The 20454-nt window shown below is 46.3% G+C and overlaps 1 protein-coding gene across 1 annotated transcript in view; it reads left to right on the plus strand.

The window, feature by feature from the left end:
• Positions 1 to 20454, plus strand: part of PLXNC1 (plexin C1) — a 171610-nt gene that overhangs the window by 15220 nt on the left and 135936 nt on the right. The window contains exons 3-4 of the mRNA XM_088454572.1: positions 11789 to 11923; positions 16659 to 16759. Coding sequence (XP_088310698.1) covers positions 11789 to 11923; positions 16659 to 16759 — 236 coding nt within the window. The remainder of the gene's footprint in view (positions 1 to 11788; positions 11924 to 16658; positions 16760 to 20454) is intronic.

Raw genomic sequence — 20454 nt, forward strand, 5'->3', positions numbered from 1 at the left:
AAGAGTTCGAGAAGGAGCAAGTCCCTGGTCAAACCCCTTCCTTCCCATTCCTCTGGCCAATGACCAACGCACCAGGAACCATCAAGGTAGCAACCGAATCCCGTGGCGCCTGCCGCATCGGTGAACAGCTGCAGCTGCAAATTGTCCGCGGGTGGAGGCAACCACAGCCGGACACCATTAAAATCCTGCAGAAACGAGACCCAGACAGAGAGGTCCCGCTTAATCTCTGAGGACAAACGGAGTAAATGTCTCGGCTTAGTGACTCCAGCCGTGGCCCTTTCTAGCTTGCGCGAAAAAACTCTGCCCATAGGAATGACCCTACAGGCAAAGTTCAACAGGCCCAGGAGAGATTGCGCCTGCCGCAGGGTAATTTTATTGGAAGCCGTGCACTCCTCTATGGCATTACGCAATTTGTGAACCTTATCGAAGGAAGGCGACAGGCGCCCGCCGAGGTATCGATCTCGATACCCAGGAATGACAAGCAAGAGGCAGGGCCCTCAGTTTTGTCCGCAGCAACTGGGACTCCAAAATGAAAAAACAGCGCTTGCAAAGAAAACAACAAATAACTACATCTATCTGAACCAGAAGGGCCGACACACAAGAAGTCATCGAGATAGTGGGCTATCCCATGACCTCCGCAAGAAAATTCCACGCACCAGTGCAAGAAGGTGCTAAATCGCTCAAAATATGCGCATGACACCGAACATCCCATAGGCAAGCACTTGTCTATGTAATATTCGCCGTCCAAGCGAAAGCCCATAAACCGGAATGACTCTGGGTGTAAGGGAAGCAGACGAAAAGCCGATTCAACATCTATCTTAGCCATCAGCGCGCCTGGACCATAAAACCTAACTACGTTCAAAGCATCGTCAAACGACTGGTACACCACCGAGGAGACCTCAACTGGTATGGCATCATTTACTGATGAGCCTGGCGGATAAGACAGATGTTGAATAAGCCTGTACTTTCCTGGAATCCTCTTGGGGACCACTCCCACCGGGGAAATCACAAGATCCCCTATGGGAGGTTCTGCAAAAGGCCCTGCCATGTGTCCTAAGGTAACCTCGCTAGCCACTTTCTCCCTAAGAATGTGAGGCAACTCGAACGCAGATTTCAAATTCCTAGGCGAACCTGTGTCAACCTCTCTGCAAATAGGTAACTGGAAACCAAAGCTGAAACCTTTTAACAAAAATTCCGCGTCCCGGAGAACAGGGTACCAACGCAACCATTTTGCCATTGCGGCGACGCAGACGGGGGATGAAGCTTTACTTAGAACCAGCGCCTTTTGGTGGCTGAGCAGGCTGTTGCTGAGCACCCGCCTTGAAGCACTTGGCAACTGGGTGGCTGCCACTACATCGCAAGCAGAGGTGACGAAAACGACATTTTCGACCCTGCGTACAAGTGGAATTATTAAAAGCGAAACATTTTCCACTGGTCGCCTGCTGCTGGCCCTGACGACCTGAACTAGCTGATTTATTCACGTTGAACGCTTCAAACGCAGGACGCAAAGGCTGCGTGACCTCGAGCCAAACCTCTACATCCTTCCAGCCTAGATCCATCACCCGTCTGCCGTCCTGCTTGCGACGGAATTCTTCGTCGTACGCTCGCCAAGCCATGCCCCTGGAGGACAACTGCATGCTATGAACTAAATGGAGGTACCTAATGACGTTCAGGTGCTCCTCTGGGCGCGTCTCCAAATAACAAGCCGAAAAAATGCAAAAACCGGCCAACCAATTATTGTAAGATTTGAAAGCTTCCAAACCTATACCACCCTTTGCCCTAGCCGCCTTAAACGCCTTCTTAGCTTTTTCCGTAAGTGCAAAAATATCCACATAGTCACCTTTGCGGATCTTACTGCGGCAAGTCGTTCTTAAACCTTGCAATACAGCGGTGTTGTCACAATGTACCCCTGCAGAACCTTCTAAACCCTTCTCTATTGGCTTGCGCTTATGGGTGCTATGCTTACGCCTTGAGCGACGCTTTGCCTCCAATTTTGCATATTTAGCTGCTCTCTTGCGCGCTCTGCCCGTGCTGTCCGCGTTAGATATAGAGGAAGCAAAAGAAGACGTCAAGGAACTAGAGTCTGAGAAAGACCCACCTGAACCCTCCAATGTCATGGTATCAGAGGAAAATCCAGACGGCCCCTCCCCGACATCCTCGTCAACCAGCTCTCCTTCTTCGACCACGTCATCTGAAAAAGAAGGAAAAACACCTAGCATCCATATTGCCACGCCTCGAGTCTTGAGTGAACGGAACTGAGGGCGCACTAGTGCCCACGCTATGCTGGGCCAAGCTAGGGGCAATGGCTCTCAATGCTTGCGCCAGCTGCTCTACCTCTGACCCCCCCTGCGCCCCTACAGGATTGGCGTTAGCAGGCGCGACGGTTTGAGTAGGCAACGAGCCTGCCGGCGGAGCTGCCAAAAATGGGGCAAGCACAGCCGCCAGGGTTGACAAAGCAGATGCGATGGCTGAGGGATCTGGCTGCGCAGCAAAAGGGGGAGGGGTGGCAACACTCACAGATGCAGGGGATTGCACCCTATTACTGGTACTAGAATTCTGAGCCCCAGCCCTGGGAACATGAGCAGGGGACAGACTGGATGTGGAATGGCTGTAATGGCTAAGCCCCGCCCCCCGCTCACTAACATGGCGGGCGCCCCGCCGTGAGCGGGGAACGGGAAGGACCATGGGGACACTAGCATGGCCTTGGCTGCTCCTAGATGGGGCTCTATGGCCCCGCCGGGACCTCCGCCTTTTAGCGGAGGCTGTGACCTGACCGCCGGATGGGAGAGCGCGCCCGCGTGTAGGTGTCGCGGCGCGCTCCCGCCCGCTACCAGCCGCAGTGATCGCGGGAGCTTCGGCCGCGCCCGGAGTCAGCAGAGCCGAGCGCCGGCCTGAACCCCGCGCCTGCATAGCAGCGTCGCCGGAGGCACCACCCGCCGCACACACGGCAGGGGCCACCCCGCGACGCCCAGCATGATTGGCGCCGGAGACAGGATCCGCCGCATCCGCGACGGAGGCTGCTCCTCCACGCCTGCGCAGGCCCCGCTCCGTAGCGGCGCCTGGAGAAGCACCCGCCGCGTCCGCAGCAGGGGCCGCCCCACGCCGCTGGCATGAGCCAGTATTCAGGTCAGTCTGGAGGAAGCGGGCAGGGGGGGGCGCAGAGCGGCGGGGACGGGGCATGGCTAATGACAAAAGCGAGGGTGGACAGGGCCAGGTAAAGGAACAATAATGTGCTGCAATTTATTTATATAGAGCCAGGAAAGTGAGGGAAAGCAAAGTGTTAAATGTAGAAAATAGGGGCAGGGATAAGAAGGGAAGAGAATCTAGTGATGAAAATAAAAAAGAAAAGAATTAACAGACCAATGTAAGGTACAGACTATCACTGACCAACTCTGACACTGACCACAATCTGGAACAACAATCTGGAACAAAGAGGCTTTGGCCCTCACTTCTAGCCCCTTATATAATGTCTCTATTGAAAACCCGCCCCTGCTAACGATAGGCTAACTCTAAACAGTAATTTGCATACATGCCGGCCCCCATCCTAGAGGTTTAACACACCTCTTTTCTTATGCAATCTTTCGGTTTCACAACTGATGATCAGCATTTTGCTCCTAAATGTCAGAAACAGGTGAAAATGGTTGTTCAGACAAGTTTGTTAAATGTTTGATCGAAACAATTTATTCAAATAATAGTTTTTGTCTATTTTCCGGCGTTTGGGAGCAAATTTCTGATTCTCATTTGCTTTCATACCTTACCAGATTTTCATTCCAACCAATCAACTAGTTGGCTGGCTGGATAATCTTTATATGTGTGGCCAGCTTTAGACCAGAGGTTCCCAAACACGATCCTCAAGGCTCCCCAACAGTTCAGGTTTTAGAGATTTCCATGTTTGAGCACAGGTGGTTAAATCAAATTGACTGAGGTACTAATTAAGTCACCTGTGCTCAACCATGGATATTTCTAAAACGTTAACTGTTGGGGAGCCTTGAGGACCGTGTTTGGGAACCCAGAGTTAGACAATTAAAGGAACACTATTATGAATTTTAGGTTTCATGGTAGTAGACACATGGTACTATCCTGTTATAAATAGGGATGTGCGCCGGACCATTTTTGCTGGATTTGGATTTGGCTCTGATTCGTCGTCCGGCTTTGAATTTGGATTTGTCAAGCCTGCCGTGACTGGTTTTGGATTTGGATTTGGATTTTTTACAAAAATTGACCAAAAAAAAGCTAAAATCACATAATTTGGGCTTTTTTTGTTCCTAGAGTATTATTAACCTCAGTAACATTAATTTCCAGTAATTTACAGTTCAATTTAGACCACCTCACTGCTTATAATATTGTTTTCACCATTAATGGCCAAAGGTTAAAGTTACTAAGCGACAGAGCAGTGGAGCAGCGGCACAGACACCACAGTTTAAAGCACATCTATGAAACATTGCCACACAGCAGTGGCAGAAATGAAAGGTAGTGCAAGATGGAATTTTCCTTGGGCCCTCCCACCCACCCTTATGTCGGATATTAAAAAGGACATGCACACTTTAACAAACCAAGCACTTTAGCGACAGGGGTTGCCACTTTTGTGGCTGAAGTGCTTGGTTTGTTTAGGCCCCCACAAAACAAGCTACCAATCAGCTTAAGGCAACAGCTCTACAGTGGCAAGATGTCATCGTCATTGCCATCCTCACCCTCATCAGTGTGTACATCATCCCCACACAATATTAATTCATCCCTGCTGGAATTAACTATTACAGAAGACTCTGTACAGTCACGTAATTGCTGGAAAAGGTCTTCCTCATGGAATTTCCAGTTCATTTTGATGAACATCTGTTAAGGGATCAGAGTCACTAGTGGGGAAAACTCCTGCACAGCCTTGAGGGCTGGAATATCTTGGCAAGATGCGGCCGTATAATTGTGATGTGGCCTCTGGGGCCTGTTGCAGCCTCTGGGCTGGTTGAGGCCTGAGGGCCTATGAGTTGAGCTGTGGCCTTTGGGCCAGTAGCAGCCCCCGGGCTGGTTGAGGCCTGAGGGCCTGAAAGTAGTGATGCGGCCTTTGGGCCGGTAGCAGCCTCTGGGCTGGTTGAGGCCTGTGGGCCTATGAGTTGTGATGCGGCCTTTGGGCCGGTAGCAGCCTCTGGGCTGGTTGTTGCCTTGAGGGCAGAATGACTTGGCAGGAGGATGCTGAGTAGCTACCAGTGCCGCCGGGATGACACTGGCGATGGTGCACTGGATTGCGCACTGAGGATGCTGAGTCGCTATCAGCGTCACCAGGATGACACTGGCGATGGTGCGCTGGAGTATGCACTTGGACTGCTGAGTCGCTACCAGTGTCGCCGGGATGACACTGGCCCTGGACACAGACTGGCACTTCAGGTGGAGAAAGCGCACCATGCCGCCTAGATAACACAAGCAGCACAAGCAGGTGGAATGCAGACTGCGCCGCCAGGATGGGATAAACGGCAGTAGATAAACACAGTAGACTGGCTCTGGAACTCAACTGGAAAACAGGAGACTGAAACAACCGGAAGTACGAGAAACTCTATCACCGGCAAGGAGTAGAAGGGCTGGCTGGAACATAACAGGAACAGGGTCCAACCAGAGCAAGTTTCCCTAATGACAAATTATTGAGCACCTGGGCTGTATTCAGACAGGAGAATCAATCAGTGTGCACACAGACAGGCATTAATTAGTGCAGAGGCTCAGCAGCAACCAAGACTGAAACTGCAACAATATGCTGCTAACCAATGATCCTAACAGGAGGAAGGAGGAGACTTCAGCGAACGCTTGTCTGGTGTTCACCCCGCACAGCATTGGCAGCGCAGCGGCTTGTGACAACATCATCTTTTCCACATTTTGAGGAAGTGGCCTCCTACACCGTTTGCTCACAAGGTTCTCAGCTGTGCTTAAAACTCTCTCTGAGTACACAATGGAGGGTGGGCAGCTTAAGGAATGCATCCTGGCTAAGCGAATAAAGGACTTGATCTACAGTCCGGCATACTTTGTTTAACCTCCTCCTTCAATTTCTCCAGCTGATTTTCCAAAAGCCTAATTAGGGGTATCAACTTACTCAAGCTAGCAGTGTCAGCACTCACTTCACATGTGGCTACTTCAAATGGTTTGAGCACCTTGCACAAGACAGAAAATACTCTCCACTGTGTTGGGCTAACGTACATTCCCCCTCCTCTCCCAATGTCATGGCTTGTTGTATAGCTATGGATTGCTTTTTGCTGTTCCTCCATCCGCTGAAGCATATAAAGGGTGGAGTTCCTCTTGCTTCAGTTGATAGAGGGCAAATTAAACTGTTCTTGCAGGTGCTGCAATCTCCTGCATGCTGTTGCTGAATGCCGAAAATGTCCCGAAATTTTTCGAGCCTCAGACAGCATCTCCTGCACTCCCCTGTCATTTTTTAACAAGCAAAACAAGGGATATGTTGAAATTCACCCAGCTGTAATGCTTTCACAATATTTGAGGCATTATCAGAAATCACAAATCCTGAGGAGATTCCAAGTGGGGTAAGCCATGTTTCTATGACATCTTAGTTTTTCTAAGAGGTTGTCAGCGGTATGCCTTTTATTTAATCCGGTGATACACAGAGTAAACTGCCTCAGAATGAGCTGGTGTTGTTTGTTAGATACTGCTTCTGCTGCTGATGAAGGCGATTAACCCACCCAGTGTGCTGTCACAGTCATGCAGGGGTGTATCTAGGGATCCAAGCCCCCTGGCAATGTAATGGACTGGCATCCCCCCTATGCAGTACGCCCAGTAGTAATCCCCGTGTGCTGCTATGCCCCTAGTAGTAGCCCCCCTATACAGTGCGCCCAGTAGTAATCACGCTAAACAGTACCCCCAGTAGTAGTCCCCCCTATACAGTGCCCCCAGTAGTGGCCCCCCAATACAGTGCCCACAGTAGTGGGCCCCACCCCCATAAAGTGCCCCCAGTAGCGGCCACCCCCTATACAGTGCCCCCCCTGCTGTGCCAGGCTTACACACACACACACACAGAAGAAAAAAAAATACAACTTACCAGATCCCCACTCCTGATGCAACCGCCGCTGTCCACTCCGAGTCCCGGCTCTTCTGTTGCACTATGGGAGAGACGTCATGATGTCTCTCCCATTACATGCTGCAGGGGGAGCCGGAAGACGGAGCTCAAGAGTGAGCTCCAGCCAGCTCGCTCCGTGGACGATGCAGCAGCAAATGAGAGTCTGTCTGTGTTTGTAAACTGTGTAGGGCAGACCGTTCTCACTGCAGTCTGCCCTACACTTGTGGGGCCGGGGGACTAGTGGGAGTAGTGCACCCCTAGGCTGCTGGTGGCACTGCCGGACGGCGCCCCCCCTTTGGTCGGTGCCCCTGGTGAGTGCCATCCTGGCCAATGGGTAGATATGCCTCTGCAGTCATGTAATCTTTAGTTTTCCCACTACCACTTGTCCACATATCTGAGGTTAAGTGGACAGTTGTTACAATGGCTTTTTGTATGGCAATAATTAGGTTCTTTTTAAAATGCTGGTTCAGCCGAGGAATGGCTTTTCGGGTTAAATGAAACCAAGATGGAATTTGGTACCGGGGACATAGGACCTCAATTAACTTTGTAAAACATTAATCGCGGATATTGGACGCAGATCTAATACCAGCATAGCTGTTATGGCGTCAGTGATCTGCTGTGCAACTGGATGAGAGCTGTCATACTTGCTTCCCCTTGCAAGAGATTCTTTAACAATCAATTGTTTTGTTAAACTACTACTAATAGTCTTCTTGGTCCACTTATGGGATGAAGATCCACCCCCAGCAGCAGCAGCAGGCCTAGTGCTCAAGTATTGTTCTGAGGAGTCCTGGAAAGGGGATGAGTCAACTAGCAAATTGGATGCTAGACTACTTCTGATCATTATTGAGGATATTATTGATGAGGGTGTTGGCGGAGGAGATTGCAGGTGCTTCGATCTAGTAGAGAGAAGAGAGCTAGCTGATGCTGGACTGCTTGTTGTTTTTTTAGCACCAGTTTCTGTTGTTATAAAATGCTTGTCATGAGCTTGCTGCAGATGACGTAATAGCGTGGAGGTTCCTAGATGCTTAACGTCTCTACCTCTACCACAATGGCTACAAATGGCTTGACAAATGTCAGGATTTGGGTAAAAATAATTCCAGACATAAGAGGAGAATTTGTTGGTCCTATGCCCAGGCATGACAATGGCCTTGTTCTTATCATGGCCAAGAGCTGCTTCCACCGGTGCCTGACTTACACAAACAACATCCTCATCCTCAATATCCTCATTAGTGCCAGCATCAGCTACAGAAATATCCCCCTCATCCTCTTGCAATTCCACGTTGGCATCCTCAATTTCTATGTCATCAGCACTACTTATTCTTCTCATCCCCACAAATACAGGGGGAGCAGAAACTGTGGAAGGCAGCTCCTCTGAAAGGTCAGGCTCACACATAACACTCATGGAAACACTTAGACTCTCCTCAGGGATTTCTGACACTTGTGTTTCTGAACGCACAGTTTGATCTACTGCCTTAGTGGTTTTCAGCTTTTTTACACTTCTTCTAACAGCTCTTTCATTGTCATCATGAGAGGCAGAAGATGCCTCACTGACAGGTGCAGAACCACCACTTAGAAATAGTGGCCGAGGCCTGAGTCGTGTGGTGAATGGTATGTTGCAAATTTCTATGTTTTTCTGCAGTAACCTTTAGAGGTTTTTTTGTGTTTACCCATGTGAAATCTCAATTTTTCGATTTCAGATACCCTAATTTTTTAAAGCCTCTACGCCCTTATGCATCAGCTTTAGATGATAGTGAATGACTAGTATCGTCATCATGACTGGTTCCAGCAGCTGCACTGCTAGCATTTTCTTGCTGCTTTTGCTCTACACTCGGTTGGTTGTGATGATCCATATTGATGAAAACACACAGAGGGCTACTGCCCAATTAGTCATGGTGCTTTTATACACAGTGGGCTTATGCCCAAGAAGTCACAGTGCTTGTATACACAGAGGGCCAAGGCCCACAAAGTCACGGTGCTTTTAATTTATTTTATACAGAGTGCTAAGGCCCACAAAATCACAGTGCTTGTATACACAAAGGGCTAAGGCCCACGGAGTCACACTTCTTGTATACACAGAGGGCTAAGGCCCACAGAGTCACAGTGCTTGTATACACAGAGGACTAAGGCCCACGAAGTCACGGTGCTTGATAAATGGCTTGACAGGTGGGGCATATTTAAAATGTGCAGGGATGTAGATGTGAGAGTGTTATGTCCAAGCTCAAATCTAAATTGCAGTTAAAAAAAAAAGTTGCCCAGCATTTGTGGGCTACATGGAAAAGCAGCAAGTATTTTCTCTACATACAAAAAATGTATTTATTTGCACCCCTTGTATTGCAACATGGTTTGTTCCAGATACAGTAATACACCTTTTAAATTAAATTCCCGAGTCCAGCCTGGGTCACTGAACACAGGTTTCAAGTCTTGTCACAGCGGCTTGAAACCCGTTTACACCGCAGGCTATACCCGGGTTATTGGGGCTTCTCCTCTGCTGGCACTTGGAGATTATATCAACTCCAAGTGCTGGTGAGCCGGCTCTCCATAGGGTGTTAACGGGACTTGTAGTGTTATACTGGTCGTTCCCGTGTTCAACCCTGCTCGCTACCCAAGTTGGATAACCGGGTCGCTCAACCTGGGAATCCAACCATGGCCCCGTTTACACTTAACTGCGACCCAGGTTGACACGGCAATAACACAGGTAATTTGACCAGTGTAAAAGAGGCATTACTTGCTTTTTTTATTTGCTCACAACTCCCAAAGAATCTGCCTCTATGTCTGGTGCAAACCTAATACTGTCTTTTCCTCAGCAAACACCATGCCATCAGTGAAATGTGGGAGTAGTATCATGTTGTGGGGATGCTTATCATCAGAGGGGCCTGGTCATCTTATTAAAACCGAAGGACGGATGGATGCTTTGTTTTGCCTTTAAAATGATTGCCGCTTTAAAAATACGGGAAGACTTGCAGGAGATCGCACCCTATTACATAAGCCCCCAGATCTCAATCCAATTGAGAATCTGTGGCACTAATTGATAATTGCAGTCCACATGCATCATCCATCAAACTATAGCAAATCTGCAAGGAATACAGGGCAAAAATTACTTCCAAAAAATGTGTAAACCTGGTAGAAACTTACTCCAACAGACGTAAAGCTGTTATTGCAGTAAAAAGTGATTCTACCAAGTACTAGTGTGCAGGGGTTGGAGACTTGTAAGCTGCATGTTTCATTTTCTTTAATACAGGCTTTCAATATAAATACTGTCTGGGACGATCTGTTGACTTTATAAGGGGTTGAATACATTTGCTAGCCACTGTAGGTCTAGTTCCATTTACTGAAATTGCCTGCCTCAAACTATCCTTGCTCATCCCTGCAATGAAGCATACACATAGATTTGTCAGATGAACGATTTGAACGATTTTACCAAAGATTTGAACGATTTGAATGATTGAACGGAATCGTCCAAGTCTGACTGCAAACACATCAGATATCGTTATCTGACCATCGGGAATGCGCATCGTTCAAATCGTTCATCTGACAGATATGACAGATATGTCAGTTATGTCAGATATATCAGATTTTCCTTCAGAAATGAACGATTGAACGATTTTTTAAATCGTTATCGTTCAGATCTGAAGAAAGATCTGACTGTGTGTATGCACCATTAGAAGTAATCACTAATGCTATCACTTTACTTCCGGGTCAGGAACCCAGTCATGCTACTGCACATGTGCGAGTCGCCATTACTGGAGACAGATTCCTCTCCAGGTAAATTTTATGTAATATATCCCAGAGGCAGCAATGGCTAATGTCATATGAAGATAGCGTTAGCTACTGGGGCCCAGCTCCAGATTACAAAGCCGTACATGTATCCAGGGGAACCTTGGTATTTGTGAGTAGCCCCTGAAAATGGGTGTTTTGGGGGATATCCTGCAAATATTGTTTGATAAATATGCCCCTTAGGGAGAGAAGCAATAGTTAAAAATAAAAATTAAGTAGTTGCAGCTCTGAAAATACAAAAAAAGGTTATTCACACCAAAGGGTTTTTTTCTGTATATCTATATAATATGGAACAGCATATGTACTAAAGGTTGTATTAAATATAAATTCAAATCATACTTTTTTTATGATAGTGGGCCTGATTCATTACGGATAGCAACTGCGGATGCAATAGCAATTACGCACGCAGTTCAACTGGGATAGTCTGCTAATCCATTGCGATCGCTATGCTGTCGCAGCACAACATAAGGACGCCCGCTTTACCTTACACACACCTGTAATGTTTAGCAAGACTGCGAAACCATCAGTAACATCGAGTGCCATTGCAGCCTCACGCACACTTGCACAAGCTCTGAGCTTACTCAGGAATTGCTAACTTAATCGAACGCTGTGAGTACACAAGTTGTGTATGCCATCGTAGTGGCTAATTTATGCACGCCTCTTTAATGGCGTTGAAACACAGTGGCACTTCTGCATTTCACCAACCACCCCCCTGTTACCACCCACAAATGGTACTTCCTGTCAATCACTCTGCGATGGGTAGTCACTGCGATTGCAGTCCCGATTGCAGTGGCCGGCCCGCGCACACGCACTGCGATGCATATGCATGCGCAAATCGTAACAATCTGCAGATTCCGTGCGTATTAGCGACTGCGATCCATGCTAAATCAGGCCCAGTGTCCTTTAAGCAAGTAATTCAAAAATGTGATTCAATAACTATATTTTATTTCATACATTTCTGAAGTTCAGGTGACTTTAAACTCGAACTACACAGCAAACTGTCCAGAAATTTTCTATGAATTTAAACAAGAAGCTCCAGTGTTTCGGAATATTCTCCTGGATCCTATTGACAATACCTACCTATATGTAGCCACTGTGCATGAGGTTAGTATTTATTGCTCGCTACATCATTATAATTACCATAGATGCATTATTGTGTCTTGTCCGCATCTCTAGATATGCCCCCTAGGGCTATATTTACAAAGCTACTTCTTGGCTGTTTGGAGCTGAAAATTTAGAGTGGCACTAACATTCACTGTAAAGCATGCTAGGCTCTAAACTGAGTGTTAGTGCCTCATTAAATTGTCAACTCCAACCAAAGTCCCCACTTCGTAAATAGTAAATATAGCCCCTAGCATAAGTGATTATAATGAAGATAGTATCAGCATGTTTCTTTACTGCTTTAAAAAAAAAAAATATATATATATAGCGGAACACAGAGTTGTGAGTCTCATTTATTAAGTCCTGTGAGTGCCGCTGTTTATGTATATATATATATATATATATATATATATATATATTCAGTATATATATATATATATATTTATATAGACTTTCAAAAACTGCTGGCACTCAAGGTATATGTTAGAGATGTGCGATTTGGTTCTACTTGGATATGTTTGGATCTCAAAAACGGCATCATATAGGCAATCCGGTTCTCACGTGTTATGGATAGCCAATAAGATAAATCCGAACTATGGAGTATAGTGAACACATTTACATGTTCATCATAACAACATTGATCATGTTAACCATAATGCTAATCCCTAAATCTAATCCTACTGCTAAATTTGGAATTTTGACAATGTCGACATTCCATTTCAGCATGTCAAAGTCAACATTTTGCAGGTGTCGACATTTATTGTTGACATGTTAACCATGTCAAAATCAAAACTGTTGAAATTCTGATTTTGACATTATAAATTTTGACAATGTGACTGCATACAATATATAGAAAGGAGCTAGGGAGCTCCTTTATCAGTAAAGGTGGCCATACACGTACTACAATTATCGGGGCGATCCGCCTGATATCTGCGGATTTCCCCGATAATTGTAGTGTGTGTGCGGCCAACCGAGGGTTAAATATTGCTCGGTCGGGCATGCCGGGTTGTCCAGCATGCCCGTCCGATGCAATATTTAAGGGGTAACCTGTCGGCCACATCGGGTAGTGTATGCCCAGCCGCGGCCAATAGACCAACATTTCCTGTGTTCCTTCCTACGGAAGGAACAGGGAATTGTCTCCTTCCCTGGGGGCGGAGTGCAGATGTCGGGCTAATACACTGTGAGAAATCTCACAGTGTATGCCGGCGACATCTGCGGCTGGCAGGCTGCCAGATAAAATGTCTATCGGTCTGACAGGCATTTTATCTGGACATGTATGCCCAGCTTTAGGTTTGGCAGAAGTAACAAACAAATTAGCCCACAGTTCATAGTCAAGACCAGGTTGGTTGTCCTTATTTGTTAGCACTGTACACAGGTTTTCCCTGGCTGGGTGTAATTATAAAATAATTGAGCAAATAGATCCACTAATCTGAGCTCCAACTGATTGTAAAGCATCCACTATGCAATTTTCTGTCAGATATCTGTTCAATCTGGCTGGTTGGAATGAAAACCTGGTAATGTATGGGAGCAAATGACAATCGTCCATTTGCTCACAAACACTGGAAAATAGCCAAAAATGGTTGTTCAGACAAATTGGTTAAAACACACAAATGTAACCAATTTGAACAATTTTGTCCTTTTTTCAGTGTTTAAAATCATATGATCGACTGTCATTTGCTCCCATACATTACCAGGTTTTCAATAGATCCAGCAGATTGGACAGATATCTGACAGAAAATTGTATAGTGAATGCCCAGCTTAAGCCTCCCGACTGTCAGACATCTCTTGCCAACACTCTCCTAATGAAAACCACATCCCTCCTTTTATGAGAGACCCAGCAGCTGAGCTGCTATATGAGACAATGTGCCTGATTCTGAGTCAGACACAGACACGGCCACAAATGCATTTTTGCTGCAGTCTCATCTGCATCTTATGCTAATGCCAATTTTCACAAAACTGTGATTCTCACTTGCAGCGTCTTGAGACAGTACATTTCCATCTCGCAGCATCTTTATGTGCACCATCGAAACTTGCACCAGTCCTATGACAGGTGCAATTTCTCCGTCCAAGTATGGCTACCTGTCTGACTGTGCGTTATTGGATCCAGCCGCTCGCGACATGATGCCCTTGTCTGTTTAGCCACCCTTCTGTTTACCTCCTAGGAACGGGTTGGGTATGAAACCCCGGCTGTTGGGATGCCGCTGTTCAGAATCCCCACAGTGGCATCCCGACAGCCAGAATCCTGACACCCATAAGAACTAAAGGTAAGTATTTTCCCTACCTCTAACCTAACTCCTACCCTAACGCTAACCCTTCCTCCCCAGTGCCTAAACCTAACCCCCCCTTCCTAGTGCCTAAACCTAACCTTCCCCTCCTCATACCCTAAACCTAAGACCCCCTCCCCGCTGCCTAAACCTAACCTCCCCCCTAGTGCCTAAACCTAATTTCCCCCTCCCCACACCCTAATCCTAACACTCCTTCCCTGGAGCCTAACCCTAACCTCGCTACCTAACGCTAACCTCCCCCTAACACACAGATACTTACCTTCGTGATGCCAATGGTCGGGATACTGGTGCCGGGATCCCCGACCTGTCGGGATTTCAGTGCCAATTTTTGGACTGTCGGCGTCCTGCACACCAGGATGCCGACTACATCCCCTAGGAACACCCACAAAAATTCTCAGGCCATGCGTCCGATTCTGTCCCGCATCTCTGTGCACAATCGGAGTACATGTGCTGTGCGACTGGGATGCAAGTGCAGACTCAAAACATTGGCCAACTGCATGCGGCATCGAGGCTGCGTCTGACAAAGAATCAGCCCCAATGTCTTGGGACAAAAACCAGGACAGTGTTTTTTTCCCCATGGTAGTCAATGGTACCGAGCACCAGCACCACCAGCTCCTTGCTTTGGTATATTTCTTCTCTCTAGTATATATATGTATATATATGTGTATATATATATATACAGTATATATATATATATATATATATATATACATATTTATATATATAATATACGCATATATATTGTGGTGAAAGGGGTTGTCTCCTATGGGATCAGCTCCCTCCAAGGGAGGCTACAGTGAAGCCTGTGCATTCTGCCATTCTGCAGTAGCAGTGGAGGTGTGGAACTCCAGGCTTTCACAGTTGCACAGGCCCATTTGTAGCTCATCACTGAGAAACAGGCATGGTTTAAAACTCTCATACACCCAGTCCTCTGGGCACTGACGCTGGCTAGTGGACAGTTTAGTAGGCCAAAGTTCCTTTAGTGCCAGGGACTGCTCTGTGCTAAGAAAGCATGGCAGATTGTGGCTGCAGGCCATTGCAGCAGACTGTCCATTAAACACTGGGAGTGCTGGGATGTTTTATCTTCATCTATTTATATGAGTTATGTGCCTGAGTGTTAAGGCCTAAGCCTATGTATGCTAAAGTAAAGTGTCTGCTGCCATTAAATACACTGCTTTACCGAGTACCTGCCTGTCGTGACTCCTTATTTCTACACCCTGTTTTACAATATATAAATCATATGCAGTCCGCACTCACTTAAATGTGTCCAGCTTGCTGGGGTGCTCCACCAATCTTCAGTATAGGAAAAAATCATACACCAAAAAATATAAAATAGTAAAGGGGTGCACTCACCAGTCTTCCAACATATTTAAATATATCCTTTATTTCAGCGTAGTAAGACAAAACTCAGACGTTTCGGTCCTCTTTGGATCTTTGTCAAGGCAAAGGTCCATAGAGGACCAAACCGTCAGAGTTTTGTTTTACTATGCTGAAATAAAGGATATATTTTAAATATGTTGGAAGACTGGTGAGTGTACCCCTTTACCATGATTTATATATATATATATATACTGTATATCATCAACATTACAATATTAACAAAGCCGGTTGATTCTGTCTTTTAAGTGACTGCTACTTTAAAACATCTGGCAGTCTCACGCGGTACTTGCTGATATTTGAAGTCTGCCGATTACATATACCCCCTTGTCTCCCAGCAAAAGTTTGTGATCAATAGGAATGAAAATATAAATACAGTAGGTCCCTAAGTCAGTGCTTTCAAACAAATATGTTTATGTTCCTTGTCCTTGGATTTGCAGTATATGATCTCAGGTCTGTGCACTTGGAAAAAAAAGTATCTACAGTATATATCTAACTGGTTAGTTTAGCAAGAAAATAATCAACAAAATGTAAGACCAGAGTCAGACTGGTTATCGGTGTATGGGGGAAATCCCTGGTGGTGGGCTCTGGTTGATGGCCCCATCCTCTTCTCTAGGTATGGCCGGACTGCCCATCTGGCACTTCTGGCAAATTCCATAAGGGCCAATGGCCAGATGCGCCCCTTTTGTGGCCTTAGCAGCCCCTGTCTCTAGTGGTCAGTAACTTGGTGGAGCAGGATTATGGATGAACTTGGGTGTATGGTTTGTTTCTATGGAAACTACACCAAGATTCACCCTCCTGCAAATCAAAGTGGGTGGTCCTGACACACCCCTTCCCCCCCTTTATATAGGGGCCCTCTTTTTTGCATGTCCACTCTAATGGTTTTCCAAGTTCCTCTTTGCTGGCTGGCCACAGCATGGGCCCCTGCCACTGCATTCCCTGGTGGTCCATTCATGTCCTGTCTGACACTGTGTAAGACTGTTTATTTCACCTTTACAACAATGATTTACTTTAATAAATAAAATAAATAGAATAGTATTATAGTAGTGTAATAAAATGATCTCTTATTTATCTAGATTAAAAGGCTGAAGATTGCAAAGTGTGAGCGACATGCATCCTGCAATGAATGTTTATCTGTGAAAGATCCACACTGCGGATGGTGCCAGTCAAAGAACAAGTTAGTACACAGTAATCTTACTGGTGCTGCCCATATTATAATGGGGTATATCTGAAGAAACCACCCAAAGTATAAATCAAAAGTTTTATAGACTATTTTATAAATAAGAGATCTCTAATTGGTATTCTCTGTTATTTATTTATGACATCTGTTACAGCCCAAAAACTCAATAGATTATAGTTAGAATTATTACATTTCCAAAGTCCATAAAAGTCTCTCCTTCGTATATCTTTCAGCAGTTTTCTTGCATTCTGTAGTGAAACTAGGGGGAGCTGAAAGCATCATAGTTTCTTCCTTCTTCCACCATGAAACTCTGTGAAATGACAGCCACAGAGATTTCGTAAGGTTTGGCTACTGGCTTATAAATACCATTATTTCTTAAGAAAATCTTTACAACATTAAAGCCTTGTATTAAAATCATAATGAAAATTGCAATAGCAACAAAACCGCATTTTTCTTTCCTGATTTTAATCTGTTTTATAAAGACATCAAAATGAACAACTCATAATGAACAAATCTCAATATTTGAATTAATCTTTGATCTGTCATTTATGAAACTATCCGAATGCAACCCTGCATTCAAAATGTTGTTTTGTACCCTGTACAATGGCAAATCTACAATGGGTCCAGTGTTTGTGGTGCAACGGGCCCTTGAGTCACGAGGACCCATCCTGCACCCAGAGCTTGGTCTCACAGGGTGGCAGTGTTGAGTCCCACTAGAGAAAATTGGTGGAGAAGAGTTGAAAAGTGGGGAACGATGAAATAGCTTCCAAATTTTAAAAGGGATGAATGGCCAGCAATTTACCAGGTCACAAGGCTGTTGGTGAAAATAACCTGCACACAGGCCCCTCATTTCATAAAATGCCCCTGACCGTCTATGGTGGTCGGCTCATTGCTAAGCATGTGAAGCTGGTGGACAATGTGTAGTGGTAATATTTGCTATGTGGGATGGAAGGAGCTTTGCAAATCAGAATATCCCTGAGTCACACAGCTTGCACTGCACCCAGATATAAAAAGAGATTGTAGGGGAGATTTTATAAAGCGTGAGGTTCCAGGTAATAGCATGTGCATGATGTGTACTGCTCATATGCAGGCTTCCATCTGCGAGTGCCTCCCAGCCACAGGCTGACTGACAGGCTGAGACGCTTGGGCGGCAGAACGTGGGTGTTCCTGGCCAGCGTTTCCGTAAATGGGGGCATGTCGCCCCTGTTTTCTGGAAGGGATAAGGCCAGGGTCTGTGTCTGTGGATTTAGATTTTGTGGTCTCGCAAGCTGCTAGGACCCAGCCAGGATTAATGTCTCAGCTTATGCAGTCTAGAATCAGTTCTGATTTGAGTCTTTATGTGCCTGCAGATGTGTCCTTACACACCTTTGCTGCAGTCATGCCAAGAAGCCCCTCTTGGCATGCCAGTTACTGTGATGGATATCTGATCATTTTCTGATCGTACTACATGTGCTGGATGATCGTTATCGAACATCCAGCACATGCACCATTCCCCCAACTACTATAACGACCCTCGATCAATGATTGAGGGTCCCTATAGTAACCAGGCTGGTTGGCCTGCATGCACGATATCGACCATCCGTGCCCGCGTATCATTTGGTCATTTGAAGGGGCAAAAAAAGGATGATTTAAACGGTCAAACGATAAACAATATCGTTATCTTTTAAGTCGTCCTAAATCTTACTGTGTGTATGCAACATGAGACTCTGCTAGCGCCGTGTTTCTCACCAGCAGACTTTGTTGATTCATATGATATGCAACACTTGTATATCTGTGTGTGACTGAGTCTCTGAATCTGTATACGAAGTGATACAATGTAGCAACCACAGCTTTTTTCATTCCAAGTTCTGTTGTTCTTCGTGTACAGACTCAGGTGCACGCAGATATACAAGTGTCACATTCAAATTAATCAGCACAGTCTGCTGGTGCGGCCTAGTCGCATTGCATATCACATTAATCAGCACAGTCTGCTGGTGCGGCCTAGTCGCATCATATATCACATTAATCAGCACAGTCTGCTGGTGCGGCCTAGTCGCATCATATATCACATTAATCAGCACAGTCTGCTGGTGCGGCCTAGTCGCATCACATATCACATTAATCAGCACAGTCTGCTGGTGCGGCCTAGTCGCATCACATATCACATTAATCAGCACAGTCTGCTGGTGCGGCCTAGTCGCATCGCATATCACATTAATCAGCACAGTCTGCTGGTGCGGCCTAGTCGCATTGCATATCACATTAATCAGCACAGTCTGCTGGTGCGGACTAGTCGCATTGCATATCACATTAATCAGCACAGTCTGCTGGTGCGGCCTAGTCGCATTGCATATCACATTAATCAGCACAGTCTGCTGGTGCGGCCTAGTCGCATCACATACCACATTAATCAGCACAGTCTGCTGGTGCGGCCTAGTCGCATCACATATCACATTAATCAGCACAGTCTGCTGGTGCGGCCTAGTCGCATTGCATATCACATTAATCAGCACAGTCTTCTGGTGCGGTCTAGTCGCATCACATACCACATTAATCAGCACAGTCTGCTGGTGCGGCCTAGTCGCATCACATTTCACATTAATCAGCACAGTCTGCTGGTGCGGCCTAGTCGCATTGCATATAACATTAATCAGCACAGTCTGCTGGTGCGGCCTAGTCGCATTGCATATCACATTAATCAGCACAGTCTGCTGGTGCGGCCTAGTCGCTTCACATATCACATTAATCAGCACAGTCTGCTGGTGCGGCCTAGTCGCATCACATATCACATTAATCAGCACAGTCTGCTGGTGCGGCCTAGTCGCATTGCATATCACAATAATCAGCACAGCCTGCTGGTGCGGTCTAATCGCTTCACATATCACATTAATCAGCACAGTCTTCTGGTGCGGCCTAGTCGCATTGCATATCACATTAATCAGCACAGTCTGCTGGTGCGGCCTAGTCGCATCACAAATCACATTAATCAGCACAGTCTGCTGGTGCGGCCTAGTCGCATCACATATCACATTAATCAGCACAGTCTGCTGGTGCGGCCTAGTCGCATTGCATATCACATTAATCAGCACAGTCTGCTGGTGCGGCCTAGTCGCATTGCATATCACATTAATCAGCACAGTCTGCTGGTGCGGCCTAGTCGCATCGCATATCACATTAATCAGCACAGTCTGCTGGTGCGGCCTAGTCGCATCACATACCACATTAATCAGCACAGTCTGCTGGTGCGGCCTAGTCGCATCACATATCACATGAATCAGCACAGTCTGCTGGTGCGGCCTAGTTGCATCACATATCACATTAATCAGCACAGTCTGCTGGTGCGGCCTAGTCGCATTGCATATCACATTAATCAGCACAGTCTGCTGGTGCGGCCTAGTCGCATTGCATATCACATTAATCAGCACAGTCTGCTGGTGCGGCCTAGTCGCATTGCATATCACATTAATCAGCACAGTCTGCTGGTGCGGCCTAGTCGCATCACATACCACATTAATCAGCACAGTCTGCTGGTGCGGCCTAGTCGCATCACATATCACATTAATCAGTACAGTCTGCTGGTGCGGCCTCGTCGCATTGCATATCACATTAATCAGCACAGTCTTCTGGTGCGGTCTAGTCGCATCACATACCACATTAATCAGCACAGTCTGCTGGTGCGGCCTAGTCGCATCACATTTCACATTAATCAGCAC

Source organism: Taudactylus pleione, unplaced genomic scaffold (genome assembly GCF_031769625.1).
Source record: "Taudactylus pleione unplaced genomic scaffold, aTauple2 ptg000040l, whole genome shotgun sequence".
NCBI classification, from domain to species: domain Eukaryota; kingdom Metazoa; phylum Chordata; class Amphibia; order Anura; family Myobatrachidae; genus Taudactylus; species Taudactylus pleione.